Source organism: Physella acuta, unplaced genomic scaffold (genome assembly GCF_028476545.2).
Source record: "Physella acuta isolate Inbredline_101_S28 unplaced genomic scaffold, ASM2847654v3 ptg000967l, whole genome shotgun sequence".
Lineage (NCBI taxonomy): Eukaryota > Metazoa > Mollusca > Gastropoda > Physidae > Physella > Physella acuta.
In genome coordinates, this window is record NW_026732484.1 from 57,957 (window position 1) to 75,000 (window position 17,044).

Consider the following 17,044-nt stretch of genomic DNA (forward strand, 5'->3'; position numbering starts at 1 on the left):
ATCTGACCCCCCCCCCCCCACCCCTCCCCCTCTTCATACACACTCACAAAATTACGGACCCCCCTCCACCCTAAGAGTGTGACGTCATTTACGGACGACCCCTCGCTCCTAAATGAACTCATTTGTTTATGTAATTGACTATAAATAATGTTCAATTTATTTATTTACAAATTAATAACATTTTAAAATAATATAAAGGATATAGTTTTACCTTCCTTCTTTTGTGAATTAGATTCAGCAAAAACATGCTATGCAAGTAAATTAATATATGGTGGCTAGTGTCTTACAAAATATGCCTAAGTGCTGAATGTATAGTTCATAAACGATTCATTTATCTGTTTGATACTTGTGAGGATGGGGGATGGGGATGAACTTAAAAGGGACTCCAAAGCACTGACATACGTCATCGTCAATAGTGTCGAATTCGGGATGGTTGTCTACATATCTATAGCGGTCTCTCCAGCTATGATAGGCTATGGGCATCAATTTTTTTCCAAAGAAATATATATATATATATATATATATATATATATATATATATATATATATATATATATATATATATATATATATATATATATATATATATATATATATATATATATATACTTTCACCAGTGTCCGCCCCCCCCCTCCCAGAAAATGTTGACCGCCTCCACCTCGAAAACATCAAGTACCCCCCCCCCCGCCCCCCCCCCCCCCCCCCCCGCCCGGAGAAAAAGTCTGAAAGAAAAACTGCCCGGCATATGAAGGAATGCTGTAGACAGGGCTATGCCTAGCCGCTTTTACTCTAACGTGAGTCAGATACCCATCAGAGCTGGGTGGGCTCAGTGGCGGTCTACTGACTTGAACCCGGATTCGAACTCGAGACTTACTGTTAGCAGGTTAGCTATCTACCGATAGGCCACTCCATCCCTAACTCTGAAGTTTAGTACTAAATTATTCAGTCAAAGTTAAAAAAAAAGATAAAAAGACTGCCGCTACGCGTTACACACTGATTTAACCGGATTATATTATTATACATCAACGAGCTGATCCGCAGCCGTTTACAGACAAAGATCAATCCTCTCAATCCCCCCGCCCCCACTCCTCTCCCCCCCCCCCCTTCCCCCCGGCTCCGTGAAAACAACCGTCTGTGACTACAGTTTACAGGCGACAATGAGAAGATCAATCAGAAATTGTTACCTCCCCTTCGCTTCAAATCGTTTAATACTAAATTAACTTCCCCTAACAGCCGTCACTAACCCGGCTCTACGATTGTAAACATTCGGGGTGAACCACAGCTCACCTGACAGGTGGGGATGAGGGTGGTGGCTTAGCTGCGTGGTGTTTTCTATGGTCTCCATGATGAGAATTATATATATATATATATATATATATATATATATATATATATATATATATATATATATATATATATATATTGATTGATTGATTGAGTGTAGTGGCGTCGTTAGGTTGGGTGTCACCCGGTGCGGCACTTCGTTGTTTAACCCTTCCCCCCCAAAAATGTCAAAGTATATATATATATATATATATATATATATATATATATATATATATATATATATATATATATATATATATATATATATATAAATGTGTGACAATGAGTGTGTATGAGTGTATATGTGTATACGCTTTAATCACAGCCAACTTAATAGTAACGATGTTTATCTTTAGTCAGTTAATAATACAGTTGGATGTAGCATTGTTTTCTCTATAGTTAGCAACGTTTACGTCATGATGTCACCCCCACCCTCTTGTAATAATTGTCAATTTGTACTTAAAAGTCTATTTAAATTTAATTAATCATTAATGGAACTGGCAAAAAGCATTTTTCTTCTGTACTTTTTGCAATTTTTTTTCCTTGGTCCGCACCCCTCACCCACCCTCGCTACGTCTCTGATTGAGTGACACCAACATCAAAACGTATAAATGAACATGGTTGTTCCCCGTCGTTTGGGAGAGAGAAACGAAACATGAACAGCTTATTGTGCATGTGCGTTTATTTCGTCAACGCGCGAAAACATCTGGCATTATTAATTTGCGCGTTTCTGTGAGGATGAAAAGTTTTTGTTTTGGGCCGGGACTATTTTCTACTGCTACTGATTGAGATGCGTCATTTCCGAAATTTTTAAAAAGTAAACATGAAAAATGAAAACTCTGACATCAGATCTTGATCTAGTCTAGATTCTACATCTTATATGCCTACATAATTATACTTAACTAGATTCTAGGGTAAAATCTTAGTTTAGCGTCGTAAATTCGGCCAAAACTAGTAATGTGGGAGAGAGTGAATTAATGAATATGTCATTAAATATGAGTATATTTTCGTATATTTTGATAAAATATTATAGACAATTGAATAATAGATCACCATTTATGATTAAATCAATTTAAATATCCTGAAATTAATTTTTATCAACCCTGTTCGAGATAGTAAATTTGCTATTAAAAACAGCAGCCATCTTAAGAAAATGTTATTGAGAGTAGCTTCCCTTTCATTTCTATTCGTATGAAAATGTATTTAAATATGATCATCTTGTTGTATTACAAAGCATTTTTTTTTTTAAATGTGAATTTCCTAACAAACAACTTTATTAATTCTATTAGCATTGTGAGATGCAACTTGTATCCATGTATTAAATCACGTTTTTTTACTAATGTTTATTTGATCTTACTATTACTATTGAGTTTTTTCTTATTGTTTGAATGTTCACTATTTTCATATCAGGTTTTTCTTTTCATCAATTAGTAATTCTATCATAACTTATGAAATTTTTTTTTTTACTTCTCTTTACCCTAATTAAACACCAACCTCCGTCATATTTTTGTCGTCAATGTCACAACAAGTCATAATGTAAAAAATTACGCTTCACTCTGCCTTATCTAAGATCTCTAACCATAATTTTGACAGCATTAAATGTTTGTCATCATTTATATATACAGAGAGACAAAATGTATTATCCACCAGCTTCCCTCGTAATACATCATCTAAAACAATGAGCCAGTCCACCCCTTAAGTGCATGTTGTCATTATGGTCGATCGCAAGTCTCCACCTGCCAGACATATTTTGGTTATCCTTTGTTGTCAAATTGTCAATATCAAGTACCCAAGTGAGTGATATGGGGTTGTCCATAAATGATGTCACATATGATTTGCTACGGGAGTGAGTGAAGATTTGTGACGTCAACTCAGGCGGGTCCACAATTTATGACGTGTCGGTCTCATGAAAGGAGGTGAACGGGGAAAAATACCTAGGTGGTTGATGGAGAACCTCTGTAATGCTTTGTTCAATCAAAATAACGATAAATAAGCATTAGTATATGTATATCTTGCTTAAACGAATCATCACAAATGTTGCAAGCCTGCTAGTTTAAGACATTTGGCAAAACGGCCGCAACACATTATCCCCGTCAAAAAGGCTTGCCACCAAAATGCCTACCGACGAATAAGCCGCGTCTAATGCGGGGCGTTAGGAATACGGCCATTAGCATGGGCCGCGTTGGAGCACCAGTAGGCTATCGCGCTGTATAAGATGACGTAAATACTTAAATTCAACTTCGCTAAACTGCGCGAAAATTTAGTAATGTTCCATCGTTTGAGGAAATTTATTTTCTTGGACTTAAATTGAATTATCATGTTGACTGTCTGGCTCTTAATTTCCGAATATCACTTTTAATGTATCAAGATTCAGAACTATAATTTACTTTAATATAAGTGTCATCTTATAGTTTATTGTGCTTTTTATAAAGCGCAGAGCAGCTTCAAAATCGGACGCCCATCCTGTTTTCACCCAGCTTCTTTTGGAGCTTAATATGGGTAGTCTAGTTCTACACGGTGAGAGCTTAATACATTTTTAAAGGGCCGAAAGTCTCAAGACAGCAAGCTTGCTGAAATAACTACGTACGTTTAAATGGACGAGTGATAGATGTGTTAGGGGCTGTTTAATGAACACCAACTTATGTAATCAAATTAAACGTCGCAAAAGCGTCAAAAAGCCAGTGTTTGTTGTTTTTTTTTTCTATAAAATTAGCCTAACGGTCGGCGGTACCGGTACATGACGTCACGTGCGAGCGTTAACTCGTTGACGATGTGCTAAGTGGGGGAATGAAAAAGGTGGGGTTCAAGAAATGCGACTAGGCAAGCTTTTTACATTTCTTGACCCTTCTTAATAGTTCCATCGTCCCCACTGAGAAAATGGATCACCAATGAATGACGCGTCATACTTCTATAGCTGGTCTTTCTCCCACAACCATCCCCTGTTTTCACGAAAAAAAAAAAAAACCTGACCCGTCTCCAAAATCACATCGCTGAGTTCTACTCAACCTCTCCACGCCACAAATCACAATTTCTATCTGAAACAATATGTTCATATGTTTGCTCTGTAATAATTCACGCTGTCACTAATATCATAAGAGCGACGTCATTTATGTGCGATCTAATATTGATTTGATTACTGTAAATAAAGTGTTCAAAAGTTCGACCTCCCAACAATTGTTGTGGTCTTGGATGCACACTATTAAGTCTGATAAGGTCTATTAGTCATTCATGTCGACTGTATTTTAAAAAAAAAAGAAAAATTACTATACAGGGGGTCATCCATAAATGACGTCACGCTTTTTTGACGATTTTTTACCCCCCCCCCCCTCCCCCACACGTCGTCACAAAAAGCCAGACCCCCCACCCCCCTAAAGTGACGTCACACCTCAGCCTACAACCCCCCTCAAAATTGCAGTTGAATTGTTTGTAAACAGCTATATTTTTCCAAAATCTTGTCTGAACTCTGTCAAAATAGAGTGTTTTAATCAATTGTTATTACAATGTATTAAAACAGTTTTCTAAAACGCAAAATTACGTCTAAAATTCGTCACACCATGTGAACACCCCTCCCCCTCATCACACAACGTCACAAAATTACGGACCCCCCTCCCCCCTACGAGTGTGACGTCATTTATGGACGACCCCCAGGCATGTATTAAAACAATACAAAGCAATCATATTAAACCACAAAATCAACACAAAAGACATGCGAATAGACAATTTATTGTTTTTGAAACATGGCCGCTGCTTCAATTTACTCATTGTTGTCTCGAACGGGGTAGTTTAAAGTTTATTCCAGGATATTTATGACTGGTTTGGTCTTGGATTGTGATTTGTTATTCAATTATCTGTTATATTATGTAAAATATGACATAAATATGACCAAATGAAAGAAATATTCATTAGTTACCTTCATCGCACATTACTAGCTACGTTGGAATTTACGACGCTAAACTAAGATTTTACCGATTCTAGATCTAGTTCTAGACCTAGAAGTAAAAGATAGGTGTCAGTATAACGAAATATACATTATTTTTATTGAACGTTCAACACTACGATGCTGTATCCAAGTGACTGACTAGGTCACTAGCACTAGTGACTTAACTGACTAGCTAGTAGCTAGTGACACTAGCACTAGACTAGATTCTAGATCACAGATCTAGATCTAGATGACTAGATTTATTTTAACAATTTGTGCTATTTAGTTGAATTTAGAATCTCGATCTATTCTAGAATAATTCTACGGTTACCATTTGTGTTACGTAGAAATTTTGTAGAATTCTAGACTAGATTTCTAAATTGAGTAAATTCGAATAAAAATAAAAAAAAAATGGACCTTTCAGAATTTATCGCATCAGGCAAGTGATTTTTTTTGTTTATATTTTATATTAAACTAGCGTACCCGCCCCCTGTGCGTTGCCGCGGGGATAGAAGAAAGTCTGACGAAATATATTATTAGAAGGATATCTCCAATGCATTACCAATCATATGTTCTTAGACGCGTGTCCTTCTTTTCTAAAACTGTTATTTAAATGTAAACAATGCCTGGGCTTGGATAATAATTATCGGAACACGGGTTTTCCTACACTACCGCATGAAAACCTTGAGTGTACATTAATTACTCACCGAAATAATGAGGTTGAACACACTTCGGTGACCGCCCATGTCTCAGGGAAGTAGAGGGGCACTCTCAGGAGCCCCCCACCCCCGATTACACTACCGCATAGGCGCAGCGTACGGCCCCTGGCTCCTTAAAACTAACAGGCGCCATCGTGCTCATAGGATAACCCAGCGTGCCAATAGCATCCTGTAAACAATGATGCAGATTTCGTCATTCGCTAAAGTGACACAAATGAACAGGATTTTTTTCTTTAACACGTAAAAAAATTATTTGACGTGTTTTAAACATCAGTGTGGCTGATGCAATATGCTAGCATTAGATGCTCAATCTCAATTTCTGACTGGATCGTCTAATAATAGATGCTTATTGCATCATTCGCAAGGTGACGAAACTCTACAGTAGGCTCCTCATATTCAATAAGTTATTTTTTCATCTTTCGCAAGGTAACAAAACTGTACAGTATTTCCTCGCGTTACAAAGTTATTTTTAGAAGCCTGTTGTTGTTGTACCGCTGAATATAGTAGTACCCCTTACTCGCTATGCAGGACGCTCGATTAACGGATGCCAAGTGCCAACATAGTCACTCTAAAACTCTGGGCGCCAACGTGTATTTACGAAAATTGTACCCTACATGGCGCCACCCATAAGAAGCTTTAGTTTTCTTTTTCGCAGAAATATTCTCGGGAGTATTCTCATCTACTCCTTAAAGTTTTATGGCACTCTGATGAACCGCATCCGAGTTTTATTTTTTATATACCATGTATAGAGAAAAAAAATCGCTCCCCCCGGGGGCTCCGCCCTTGCAATATTAAAAAATATTTTTTTTGCAGAACCCTACCATTGAGTGGTCTAATCATCTCCCCAAAGTTTCATGGTACACGAATGAACGGTGTGAAACCGAAATAGACTTTTATTTTTATAAACCGTATATAGAGAAAAAAAAATCGCGCCCTGCCGGGGCGCCACCCCTGCGAAATTTGAAAATGTTTTTAGTGCAGAAACCTTACCAGGAATATTCTCAACATCTTCCCAAAGTTTCATGGCAATCATGTGAACGGTGTCACGGCAATTCACTTTTATTATTTTTATATACGGTATATTGAGAAAAATTGCACCCTCCCGTGGCGCCGCCCTTGTGAAATTAAAAATGATTTTTTACAGAACCCTTCCTTAAAGTGTTCTAATGAACTCACCAAAGTTTAATAGCGATCAGATGTATGGTGTCAAAATAAAATATCGACTTTTTTTTTTATTTACCGTATATAGAGAAAAACAAATCGCGCCCTGCGATTTTTGAGAAATCGGAAATAGCGTAAATTACTTCTTCCGGGCGACAGAAATTACTCAAAATTTGCAATCTGTGTCAAACTAGTAATTTCTTCATTGAAATCTCAAAATTATTTTGCACACAAAGTTTGAGTATTTTAATGGATTCATCCCGGTTAGCTGAGATGGACCAGATCACATTATTGTTGACCTTGATGACAACATGTTAATGTCCATTTTGTCTTTCACACATATAGAGTGTAAATACAAACATTGAGTGGATTCCTCAAACAGTATTAGTAGGCTACTGTAATAAATTCTGTAAGATATTCATAACTAGTTAAATGGCCCGTTGAGGGAGAAATACAATATGCGCTAGATTTATAGTATTGTCTTCTTCTCTAAAATGAAACCAAAATCACTACCTCAACTTCAAATGTAGCAAATTAAATCGGAAGCGAAAAATGTAATTGAAAACTGATTTTTATCCAGAATCGGCATTTTAACTGATTTAACCTTGATCTGCACATTCATACTAAATAGAGTCCTAGTCATACACCTAAACCTTGCACCTAAGCTCAAATTTGACAAAAATCGCATTCAGAGTTTCTTTCAGCCAACTCCCCCCTAAGAACGCCTACTGCCCCCTATAACGAAATAGAATTTATATAGAAAATATACTTTCATCAGTGTTCGCCCCTCTACTCCGGTAAATTTAGTCCACCCCCTGAAAATTTCAGGGGGGGGGGGGGGGAAGTAATATCTGGAAAAACCACTGGTCGTATTTGTAGATCATACAGGCTAAAGGTAGACTCTACCTCTATTATCTAGAGACCCCTATCATGCAGATAGTGTTTCTTTCAGACTTTTCATTCGGAGGGTGGTGGGGGTGGCCACTGGTAAAAGTATATATTAAATATAAATTATAATTATAAATAAAATTTTGCTCAGGGGGTGGGGGGGGGGGGGGGGTTAGATATTCTTCCCAGGTGGGAGTGTGCTCTGCTGCCCTACCCAAAGAGATATCTGAAAGAAACTCTACAGGCAGACCACTTTTAAGATTAGACAAATAAATTTGGCGGTAATGTTAGTGTCTGTATTATCAAGTAGCTATGACCTTATTTATTATTGCTAATTTTTTCAGCATTGGTTTTTTAATTCTATGTTTACTTTAGAATCAATGACGTAATTTTATTGTGTGTGCTTTTCCGGCTTTAGAACTGTACATATTTCATTTCGTTTTCAAAATTTCCTATGTTCCATGTGAAGTTTTGTTATTTGTTTAACTGTGAAAGTTTTTACTTTCCTTGTGTTTTCTCTAGAGCATTCCTGACTGACAGAAAAACAGACAGACAGAAAGTAAAACTATTATTATAGATAAGTTATGATATATTTTTATCGGATGGGATCACTGTTGAAGTTTTTTTAAAGTATAAATCTAAAAACAAAATACTTAATCATAACTAATGAATAATGTGTTAAAATATTTACAGTAAGCAATTTAACTGCGAGCCCAAGTCCTACAGAATCACCACAGATTTCAAGTCGTAATGCTTCAGGCTTATTAAAACTAATCCAAAATGTTGAGGGTTCTTCCAGCAGCAGTGAGAGTATTGTGGGAGAGTTAAACATCCCTGATGATTATATTATAGTTGAAGCCAAGCCAAAGTCATCTTTGGATGTGACCTTTGAAAGGATATTTGGTGATATAACAAAATCTTCTGCTTTGAAACAAGTGTGTGTTGGTGGTGCAACAGGATGGTGGGTTGTAATTTTATTTTACATTAATCTTAAGATAAATGCTATGTAAACTCAATAATTAAACCTATTTCCTGATTGTTGTTTGGTGTTTTTTTTATAGCAAGCTGAGCATTTTTTTAAACAAATCAATATTCAAATCCGTTATATTTTTCAACTCATTAGTTTTGAAACTTTTTTGTTGTAATGTATTTATAAAAATGTTGGCGCTGTAGCTAAGAATGAACATAATTTTTCAATATTCTATATTCAAAACACAAATCCTTAATTTTTTTAAAAATAGGGTAACAGGTTATATGGCTGCTAAGGTTGGCAAGATTGCTGCAATAAGTATTGCTGGTTCCTTAGTGATTATCCAGGTTTGCTTTTAATGTCATTTTTTTAAATTTCCAAACATAAAAATATTTGTAAGAAATCAAGTTTGGCTTTCATATTTTTTAAGTCTGTTATGTCTGTTTGTTTTTTTTTAAATTTTTTATTGATCTGTGTTTGTGAGTAAAATATTGTCAAATTATTAAATAATTTCTGTTGTTGACTACAGGTTGCACAGTATAATGGCCTCCTAACAGTCAACTGGACTAAAGTGCAGCATGCCTTGACTAAAGCCAGAGCTATGGCTAGACAAAAGATGCTACAACATCAGACCGGTGTTACTCAAAAGGTAAGAGAACATTATTTCTGTGAAATTAAAAATTATTTTAAAAATTACTTACTTTGAAACCAATACCTTGTTGGTAATTTCATGAAATTGAGTAAGATATTCACGCTATATGGTTAGTCTTTTTAGAATTCATGCCTATTTATATATATATAAATGAAAGTTAGTGTTTTTTCTGTTTAATAAATGACTTTTGTGTTGTACAGGTCAAAATATTTTATGAAGAGAATTTCTTTCTGGCCCTGGGTTTCACCGCAGGCTTTCTCTTGGGAATTGTACTGTGATCATCTGGTATTATTCTTGAATAAAAAAATTTAAACTTAAGCAATGAAATTGGATTTACTTTATTCTGTGTAGATATGTATATTTTAATATTGAGTTAAATGGACAATTATTTTATTACAAATTTTTCTGTCAGCTATTGATAGAGTATAGAAGTATTAGAAGTATGCATAGTTTGTTTTTACCAGCATAGAGATCATGTAGTGCACTAATTTCTACCTTTGTTTATTTATTTATTTATGTATATATTAAATTTAAACTATATGTGTGATAGCTGAAAATATTACAACATAATTGTCGTTGTGAGTTTTTGCAATGTCTAAGTTCTGATAATATGGGTGAGATTAATGATAGATTCTTAATACTGTTCTAGTCTGTCTGGCAAATGAGCATAAGCTTGAACCAGTAAACTTGTGCACAGTATTTTTATAGTAATTATTTTTTTATTAATAGAACTGTTGGATAAAATAAAACAATATCTCAAACAATAGACGTTTTAACTATGAAGTTCTTTAAATGGAATGATTTATTTTAAACTGCTAGTACATCTTTATAATATATTACAGAAATTTAAGAAAATTATATTTCCAGCAGGATTGCATTTTCAATGTTTATTCTGGAAATTGTAATGTATTAGCCAAATCAACTTAGACATTAAGGAACAATATTAGAAAGTTCTTCTGTGTTACTCTACATTCTACATAATGATAAACAAGTAATGACACAGATGATGCAAGCAAAACTAAAAATTTCACATGTTTGTTTCCTTGTAAGAATTAAACACTGTAATATCGAAGAACACTTATTTAAAAAGTTAAATGCATTTTTTTCATGTTTTGTCTTTGCAGCTGTTAGTATAAAAATGGATATCATGAGAAGTAGGCTACATCTAGTTCATTATCCAATTTTTGTTTCCTTCATTAATAGTTTATTGCAAAGGTCTAAATTTATAAAAATGTTTAACAAAATTTTGTAACCTGCTTTTCAAAAACATGAGTATAGTCAATTAAATGTATTAACTTTATAATGCAGGGTAAAAAATTGATATGATAGATAATAGATCACCCAAAACCAAAGATTTTGAGATCAATAAAAAGACATGCAGGATGGTAAAGCTAATTGATTATATTATAGTAAAAATAATGAGGTTGTCAGTTAACCTCCTTAGTTCTGCTTCTTATATTTTTGATCCATATATACATATCTTACTCTTAATGCTGACAGACACTTTCAAGATTTTGGCACTGTGTATTCTAATATACAATAGAATTAAAGCTAGAAAAAAAGGCAAAACTAATAACATTGTCCTCTTCAGCACTGAAACCAACTTTTGACTACAACTTACCAGGACAAACACAAGTAAAATACATTTTTAGATCAGTTATGTCCTTTGAACTGGTAAAATACATTCTTAGACCTTAGCATACTAGGGGACTGTGTTCAACTCAAGTGCAACAACTGAATCAGGTAACTGTCACATAATGACTAAATGATGTCAAGTGTAGACTAGATAAGTGTGGACAAAAGGATAAGTGTGGACAAAAGGATAAGTGTGGACAAAAGGATAAGTGTGGACTAAAGGATAAGTGTGGACTAAAGGATAAGTGGACAAAAGGATTAGTGTAGACTAGAGGATAAGTGTGGACAAAAGGATAAGTGTAGACTAGAGGATAAGTGTGGACAAAAGGATAAGTGTGGACAAAAGGATAAGTGTGGACTAAAGAATAAGTGTGGACTAAAGAATAAGTGTGGACTTAAGGATAAGTGTGGACAAAAGGATAAGTGTGGACAAAAGGATAAGTGTGGACAAAAGGATAAGTGTGGACTAAAGGATAAGTGTGGACTTAAGGATAAGTGTGGACAAAAGGATAAGTGTGGACAAAAGGATAAGTGGACAAAAGGATAAGTGTGGACAAAAGGATTAGTGTGGACTAGAGGATAAGTGTGGACAAAAGGATAAGTGTGGACAAAAGGATAAGTGTGGACAAAAGGATAAGTGTGGACAAAAGGATAAGTGTGGACTAAAGGATAAGTGTGGACTAAAGGATAAGTGTGGACAAAAGGATAAGTGTGGACTAAAGGATAAGTGTGGACTAAAGGATAAGTGTGGACAAAAGGATAAGTGTGGACTAAAGGATAAGTGTGGACTAAAGGATAAGTGTGGACAAAAGGATAAGTGTGGACTAAAGGATAAGTGTGGACTTAAGGATAAGTGTGGACTAAAGGATAAGTGTGGACAAAAGGATAAGTGTGGACAAAAGGATAAGTGTGGACTAGAGGATAAGTGTGGACTAAAGGATAAGTGTGGACAAAAGGATAAGTGTGGACTAGAGGATAAGTGTGGACAAAAGGATAAGTGTGGACAAAAGGATAAGTGTGGACAAAAGGATAAGTGTGGACAAAGTGATAAGTGTGGACCAAAGGATAAGTGTGGACAAAAGGATAAGTGTGGACTAAAGGATAAGTGTGGACTAGAGGATTAGTGTGGACAAAAGGATAAGTGTGGACAAAGTGATAAGTGTGGACCAAAGGATAAGTGTGGACAAAAGGATAAGTGTGGACAAAAGGATTAGTGTGGACAAAAGGATAAGTGTGGACAAAAGGATTAGTGTGGACAAAAGGATAAGTGTGGACAAAAGGATAAGTGTGGATTAGAGGATGTCAGGTATGGATTGGTCCAAGGGGAACTGAAATAAAACTTTTTAAACCATATCATCCATCAAGATTTGTACAATGTATTCCAGATGAATGGTTACCTTATATCAGTAATGTCTACACTTTTTTTCTTATCTAAAAATTTCCTTGATCTTGTCAGAAATAGTTTTTGACAATAATTAGTAAAACTTGAATAAAATGTACACAAAGGTTTAAAAACATAGCTAACAAACTTTGGAGACCTCAAAATTCAGTTGAATAAAACAAGTTTGAAAGATTTATTTACCAAAAATAACTTATAAAAACTGAGTTATTTAATTTAAAGCACATGATTTTAATAAAGTTTTCAAAATAACAATCAATAACTATATTTTGATCTAATTGGCGAAATCTATCTTATTATAACTATGTATGTTTAATTATCAAAATGGCAATGTGACAGTGACATGGTGTAATTCACTAAGATTTCTGCAGTAGAAATATGTAAGAAAAAATTGTGGGTTTATATTTCTATGTTGATAGCACTATAAAAGAAGTTTAGTTTAAATATTAGGTTAATGCAAATTTATTGTACAGTAAATTTCAAGCACAAAAATAAAAGAAATAAACAGTAGCAATTTTCAAAGTAAGATTATTTGATAATCACTCGAAAAAGTTTAATTTAACACTTTTTACATAATTATATGTAGAAAAAAAAAACAGCTTACATTTATCAAATTGAGCATAAATGTAAAGAACAAAATTATCAAGATGGACATAAGAAAAAACAAATATATATATTAGCAGTATTTATCTTGTAAACAAAAAATGTATATACAAATAAACTAAAAAGCAGGAGGGATGTTTTAGAAATTAATCTCTTAACCTGTGGTTTTCATGGTCCAGGGAAAAAAATGAAGCTTTAAATCACATATTTTGATATTGAGTTACATGGAATAAAAATAAATCTGAACAGCCATATCACAAGGCAGGGGAGTGGGAGTGACACAAAAACAAAAAATTATCAAATTTAGTGTCAAAACTGTTTTATTCAGTTAAAATTATTGGTGGAGGTGGATGGGATGACACCAATTACCGCACCTGGTAACACCCTACCAAATGACGACATTGAATCTGAAGGCTAATATATTAATGACTAATTAATGATTGTGCAAAATTTTCTGGTTAACATTATCATTACTGCATATCAATGAGATATGAATTCCTCATCCTATACTAGTTATTAAAAACCAATGTTTTAGCTTTGCCAATTAGCAATAAATATTTTGCTCCTATGCCCACATCTGATAATCAAGGCTCAGCTTTAAATCAATCATTAAATTTCTCTGCTGCCATATTTATGTTTATTTCCTTTACTTCAAATTTACTTTTTTTTAAACTTATCTTTACTCTTCTTTCACTATCAATTATTAAACTTACTAAAACAGATTAATATGAAGTGCATTCATATTTACTTGTTTGTACATTTTAAAAACCTTCATTATGAATTATCAAATACAAAGTAGGAAATTATACTACAACTTTAAAGAATATCACATTAAACAACAAATTTTAAAAAGTTTATGAGTATCATTCAAATTTTAAAAACATTGTTAAATAAAGAGAAATAGCATTTAAATTTAATAAAACTAAGTAATCATTGTATTATAATATTCATTCAAACTACTTTTAAATTTTAAAGTTGACTCTATATTTATACATTGTTGAATAATTAATACATGTAGCAATGTATAATACATTACATATTATGAGTTCAATTTTTGAAAAAATAAAGCTACATTTACAGTGCATGTATAGTAAGGATTGTTACATTTTCAAAGTATAAAAATTATTTTAAAAAAAACAAAAAAAAACAAAACAACAATAAACATTAAAGAGTAAAACAAAAGTTAAATAAGCTATTTAAAGAAATATCAACCACTGATATTGAAAAATAAATTGGAATGTTTTCTTTAAAAAGGTTGGTCTACACAAACAACAGATGATTTCTTTACATGATTACTAAATAATAAAATTATTTAAATAAGAGGAAAACAATAAAGGAAATATTACTTTTTTGCTTACACTGTTGATTACTAAGGCTGTATTATTGTTTACAATAACTATAGATAATAGAATTACATGTTTTTGTATTTATTTTATTGTAAAAAAAAATAATTAAAGTTCCCTTTTCAAACCTGACAGTCTATAGAAAAGTGAAGTAGAGTTCACTTGTTTCTGTGACCTCGGCATATGAAGAGATAGTGCCCAGCCGCCTTTACTTTCCCTAACGTGAGTTAGGTACCCATCAGAGCTGGGTGGACTCAGGGACACTCTACTGACTTGAACCCAGATTTGAACTCGAGACTTACAGGTTAGCAGTCCAGCTCTCTACCGCTAGACTACTCCGTCCCCTATTTATTTTATTGAGATCAACTGAATTGTCTATATTAAGCTTTTTATTTTCCAGCAACTGGAATTCAGAAAGTTTTTTTTAATATACTGTACTATCTATTATATCACAAAAATCATCACAATTATTTATTAGGATCAAAACAGGGAATAGATCAACACATTATCTGAAGACAGCAGTACATAAAAATAGTATTTAGTGAAAATGAAAAATGACTAGTACTTTCTCCTCTTCAGTGAGTAGCAAGCAAGCATAATACAATCAGCTGGTATCCTAGCAATGTTGTAAATCCAGACTGGAGAGGCAAAACACCTGAACAAAATAAATAGAATATGATATTGTTTAAAAATGCAGATACAAGTCAGTTATTTTTATACTAATTGTACATCTGTCATGCTGTGTAATAATATCTAGTACTTACTATTTCTTAATTTATAAAATATAGGGCCAACAACAGGGTGTACAGGGCACTTGACTTCATCACTGCCATCATGGCACTGAACTATGTGGTCACACTTTTGGGACATCAAAATGCACATCTTTTTACTTTCACATGTAAAATTATATCTTGCATTACACTGCGACATTGCGAAGTTTCTTGGTAGTGCTGTTGATGTGAAGAATTATGCAACTTAAAAGTATGAAAGTTATTTTTAAAATGTATGATACAAAATGTATAGCTTTATGGAAAGACTAATAATACCTTCATAGCTTGACGAAATAAAAACATGTATTTTGGACTATGGTGATCTATACCCCCCTCTTATATACTATTACATTTGACCACCTCCTTTTAAAGTGAAAGCACAAATTTTAATATTGTTTTGCACTTTATTTTGGCACATCTGTTCTCTAATTTAAGCACAGATTTTCTTCTTTATTGCTTTACATTTTAAAATTCAAATTTGAGTTATTAATAAAACATGGACTTAATTTTGGTGAAAATATATCAAGATTTAAAACAATAATTTAATAATTTTCTGGGTGGTTTCTGAATTGTGTATTCTTCAAATAAGATGCTTCATTCTAAGAATAAGTAAATAGCAATCCAGAATTTTGTACACATGTCATAATTTGCATAATACTTGAAGGATAGAGATGAAACTTAGCATACAGTGGAATAATTTTCTTGACAAAAATCCTAAGGACATGTTAGAAGGGGAAGTTTAGCCTCCACTTATAGACATACATTATGGATATTATTAGAACAAAGTTTGTTTTATTTCATATTAGCTTGCAAGTCCAAGAGCGTTGCTGAAATATTTTAAAAGTCTTTCATCAATGCGTTACCAATCTTATATTCTTAGACGTGTTATCTTGTTTTCTAAAACTAAATTATTTAAATGTAAACATTGCCTGCGCTTGGATCATATTTATCAGGGCATGGGTTTACTACATAAAAGCCTTGAGTGTAATTTAATCACTCTTTTCAGAGAGGTAGAACACACTTCTTTGACCGCCCAGACATCAGGGATGTACAGGGGCGCTTAATTACACTACCACAAGGGCGCTGCATATGGTCCCTGGATGGGTTTGATCATCCGATGTTGTGTGTTGCATTGTCAATATTGTAGGGTGCTCCTTAAAACTAACATAGGCGCTATAATGCTCACAGGATAGCGCAGGCACCAAATCACACCTTGACGGTATGCCGGCGAATGTGCCAGCTTCAGTTTAGTGAACAACGATAACGCACTGTTTAAAACAACTGTAGGTGCTATAGTGCTCACAGGATAGCACGGGGTGCTAAATTGCACCCTGTTGGGGCATCGGCAGACGGCATGATTCAATTTAGTGAGCGACTATAACGCCCCATCTTATCTATTGTCCATCGCACTGTTAAGAACGAACGTAGCCGCCACTGTCCTTATGGGAAAGCTCAGAGTGCCAAATCGCACCCTGCAGGGGCATCGGAGCATGCACCTAATAGTCAAAGATTAGTGTTGACCACCATGTCTTTAGTGTATAGCTTTTTAAAAATTGAACCTAGGTGCCATGGTTCTAACAGGGGAGCCGTAGCGCTTCTGTTCACGCAGTAGCTGCACATGTTGAAGTTTAATGCTGAATATAGTAGTACCCCTTACT

The 17,044-nt window shown here is 34.2% G+C and overlaps 2 protein-coding genes across 6 annotated transcripts in view; one reads left to right on the plus strand and one right to left on the minus strand.

Moving 5' to 3' along the window:
- Nucleotides 1-8,700: 8,700 nt before the first annotated feature.
- On the plus strand, nucleotides 8,701-9,954 carry LOC131953975 (FUN14 domain-containing protein 1; the record flags this gene model as incomplete). The annotated part of the gene is made up of 4 exons (XM_059317433.1): nucleotides 8,701-8,975; nucleotides 9,256-9,331; nucleotides 9,514-9,633; nucleotides 9,837-9,954. Coding segments are annotated over 4 exons (549 nt in total), but the record flags the coding sequence as incomplete, so codon positions are not given.
- A 2,517-nt stretch (nucleotides 9,955-12,471) lies between these two features.
- The window catches only part of LOC131953971 (thrombospondin-2), a 25,786-nt gene continuing 21,213 nt past the window's right edge, over nucleotides 12,472-17,044 (minus strand). For 4 of the 5 annotated variants that reach the window (XM_059317427.1, XM_059317426.1, XM_059317429.1 and 1 more), the window contains exons 6-7: nucleotides 15,381-15,566; nucleotides 12,472-15,271 (exon numbers count right to left, since the gene is read on the minus strand). In XM_059317427.1, coding sequence (XP_059173410.1) covers nucleotides 15,192-15,271; nucleotides 15,381-15,566 — 266 coding nt within the window. In that variant the 3' untranslated portion in view covers nucleotides 12,472-15,191. Of the gene's footprint in view, nucleotides 15,272-15,380; nucleotides 15,567-17,044 lie in introns of those variants that run through there. The other variant, XM_059317430.1, reaches the window with a different exon arrangement.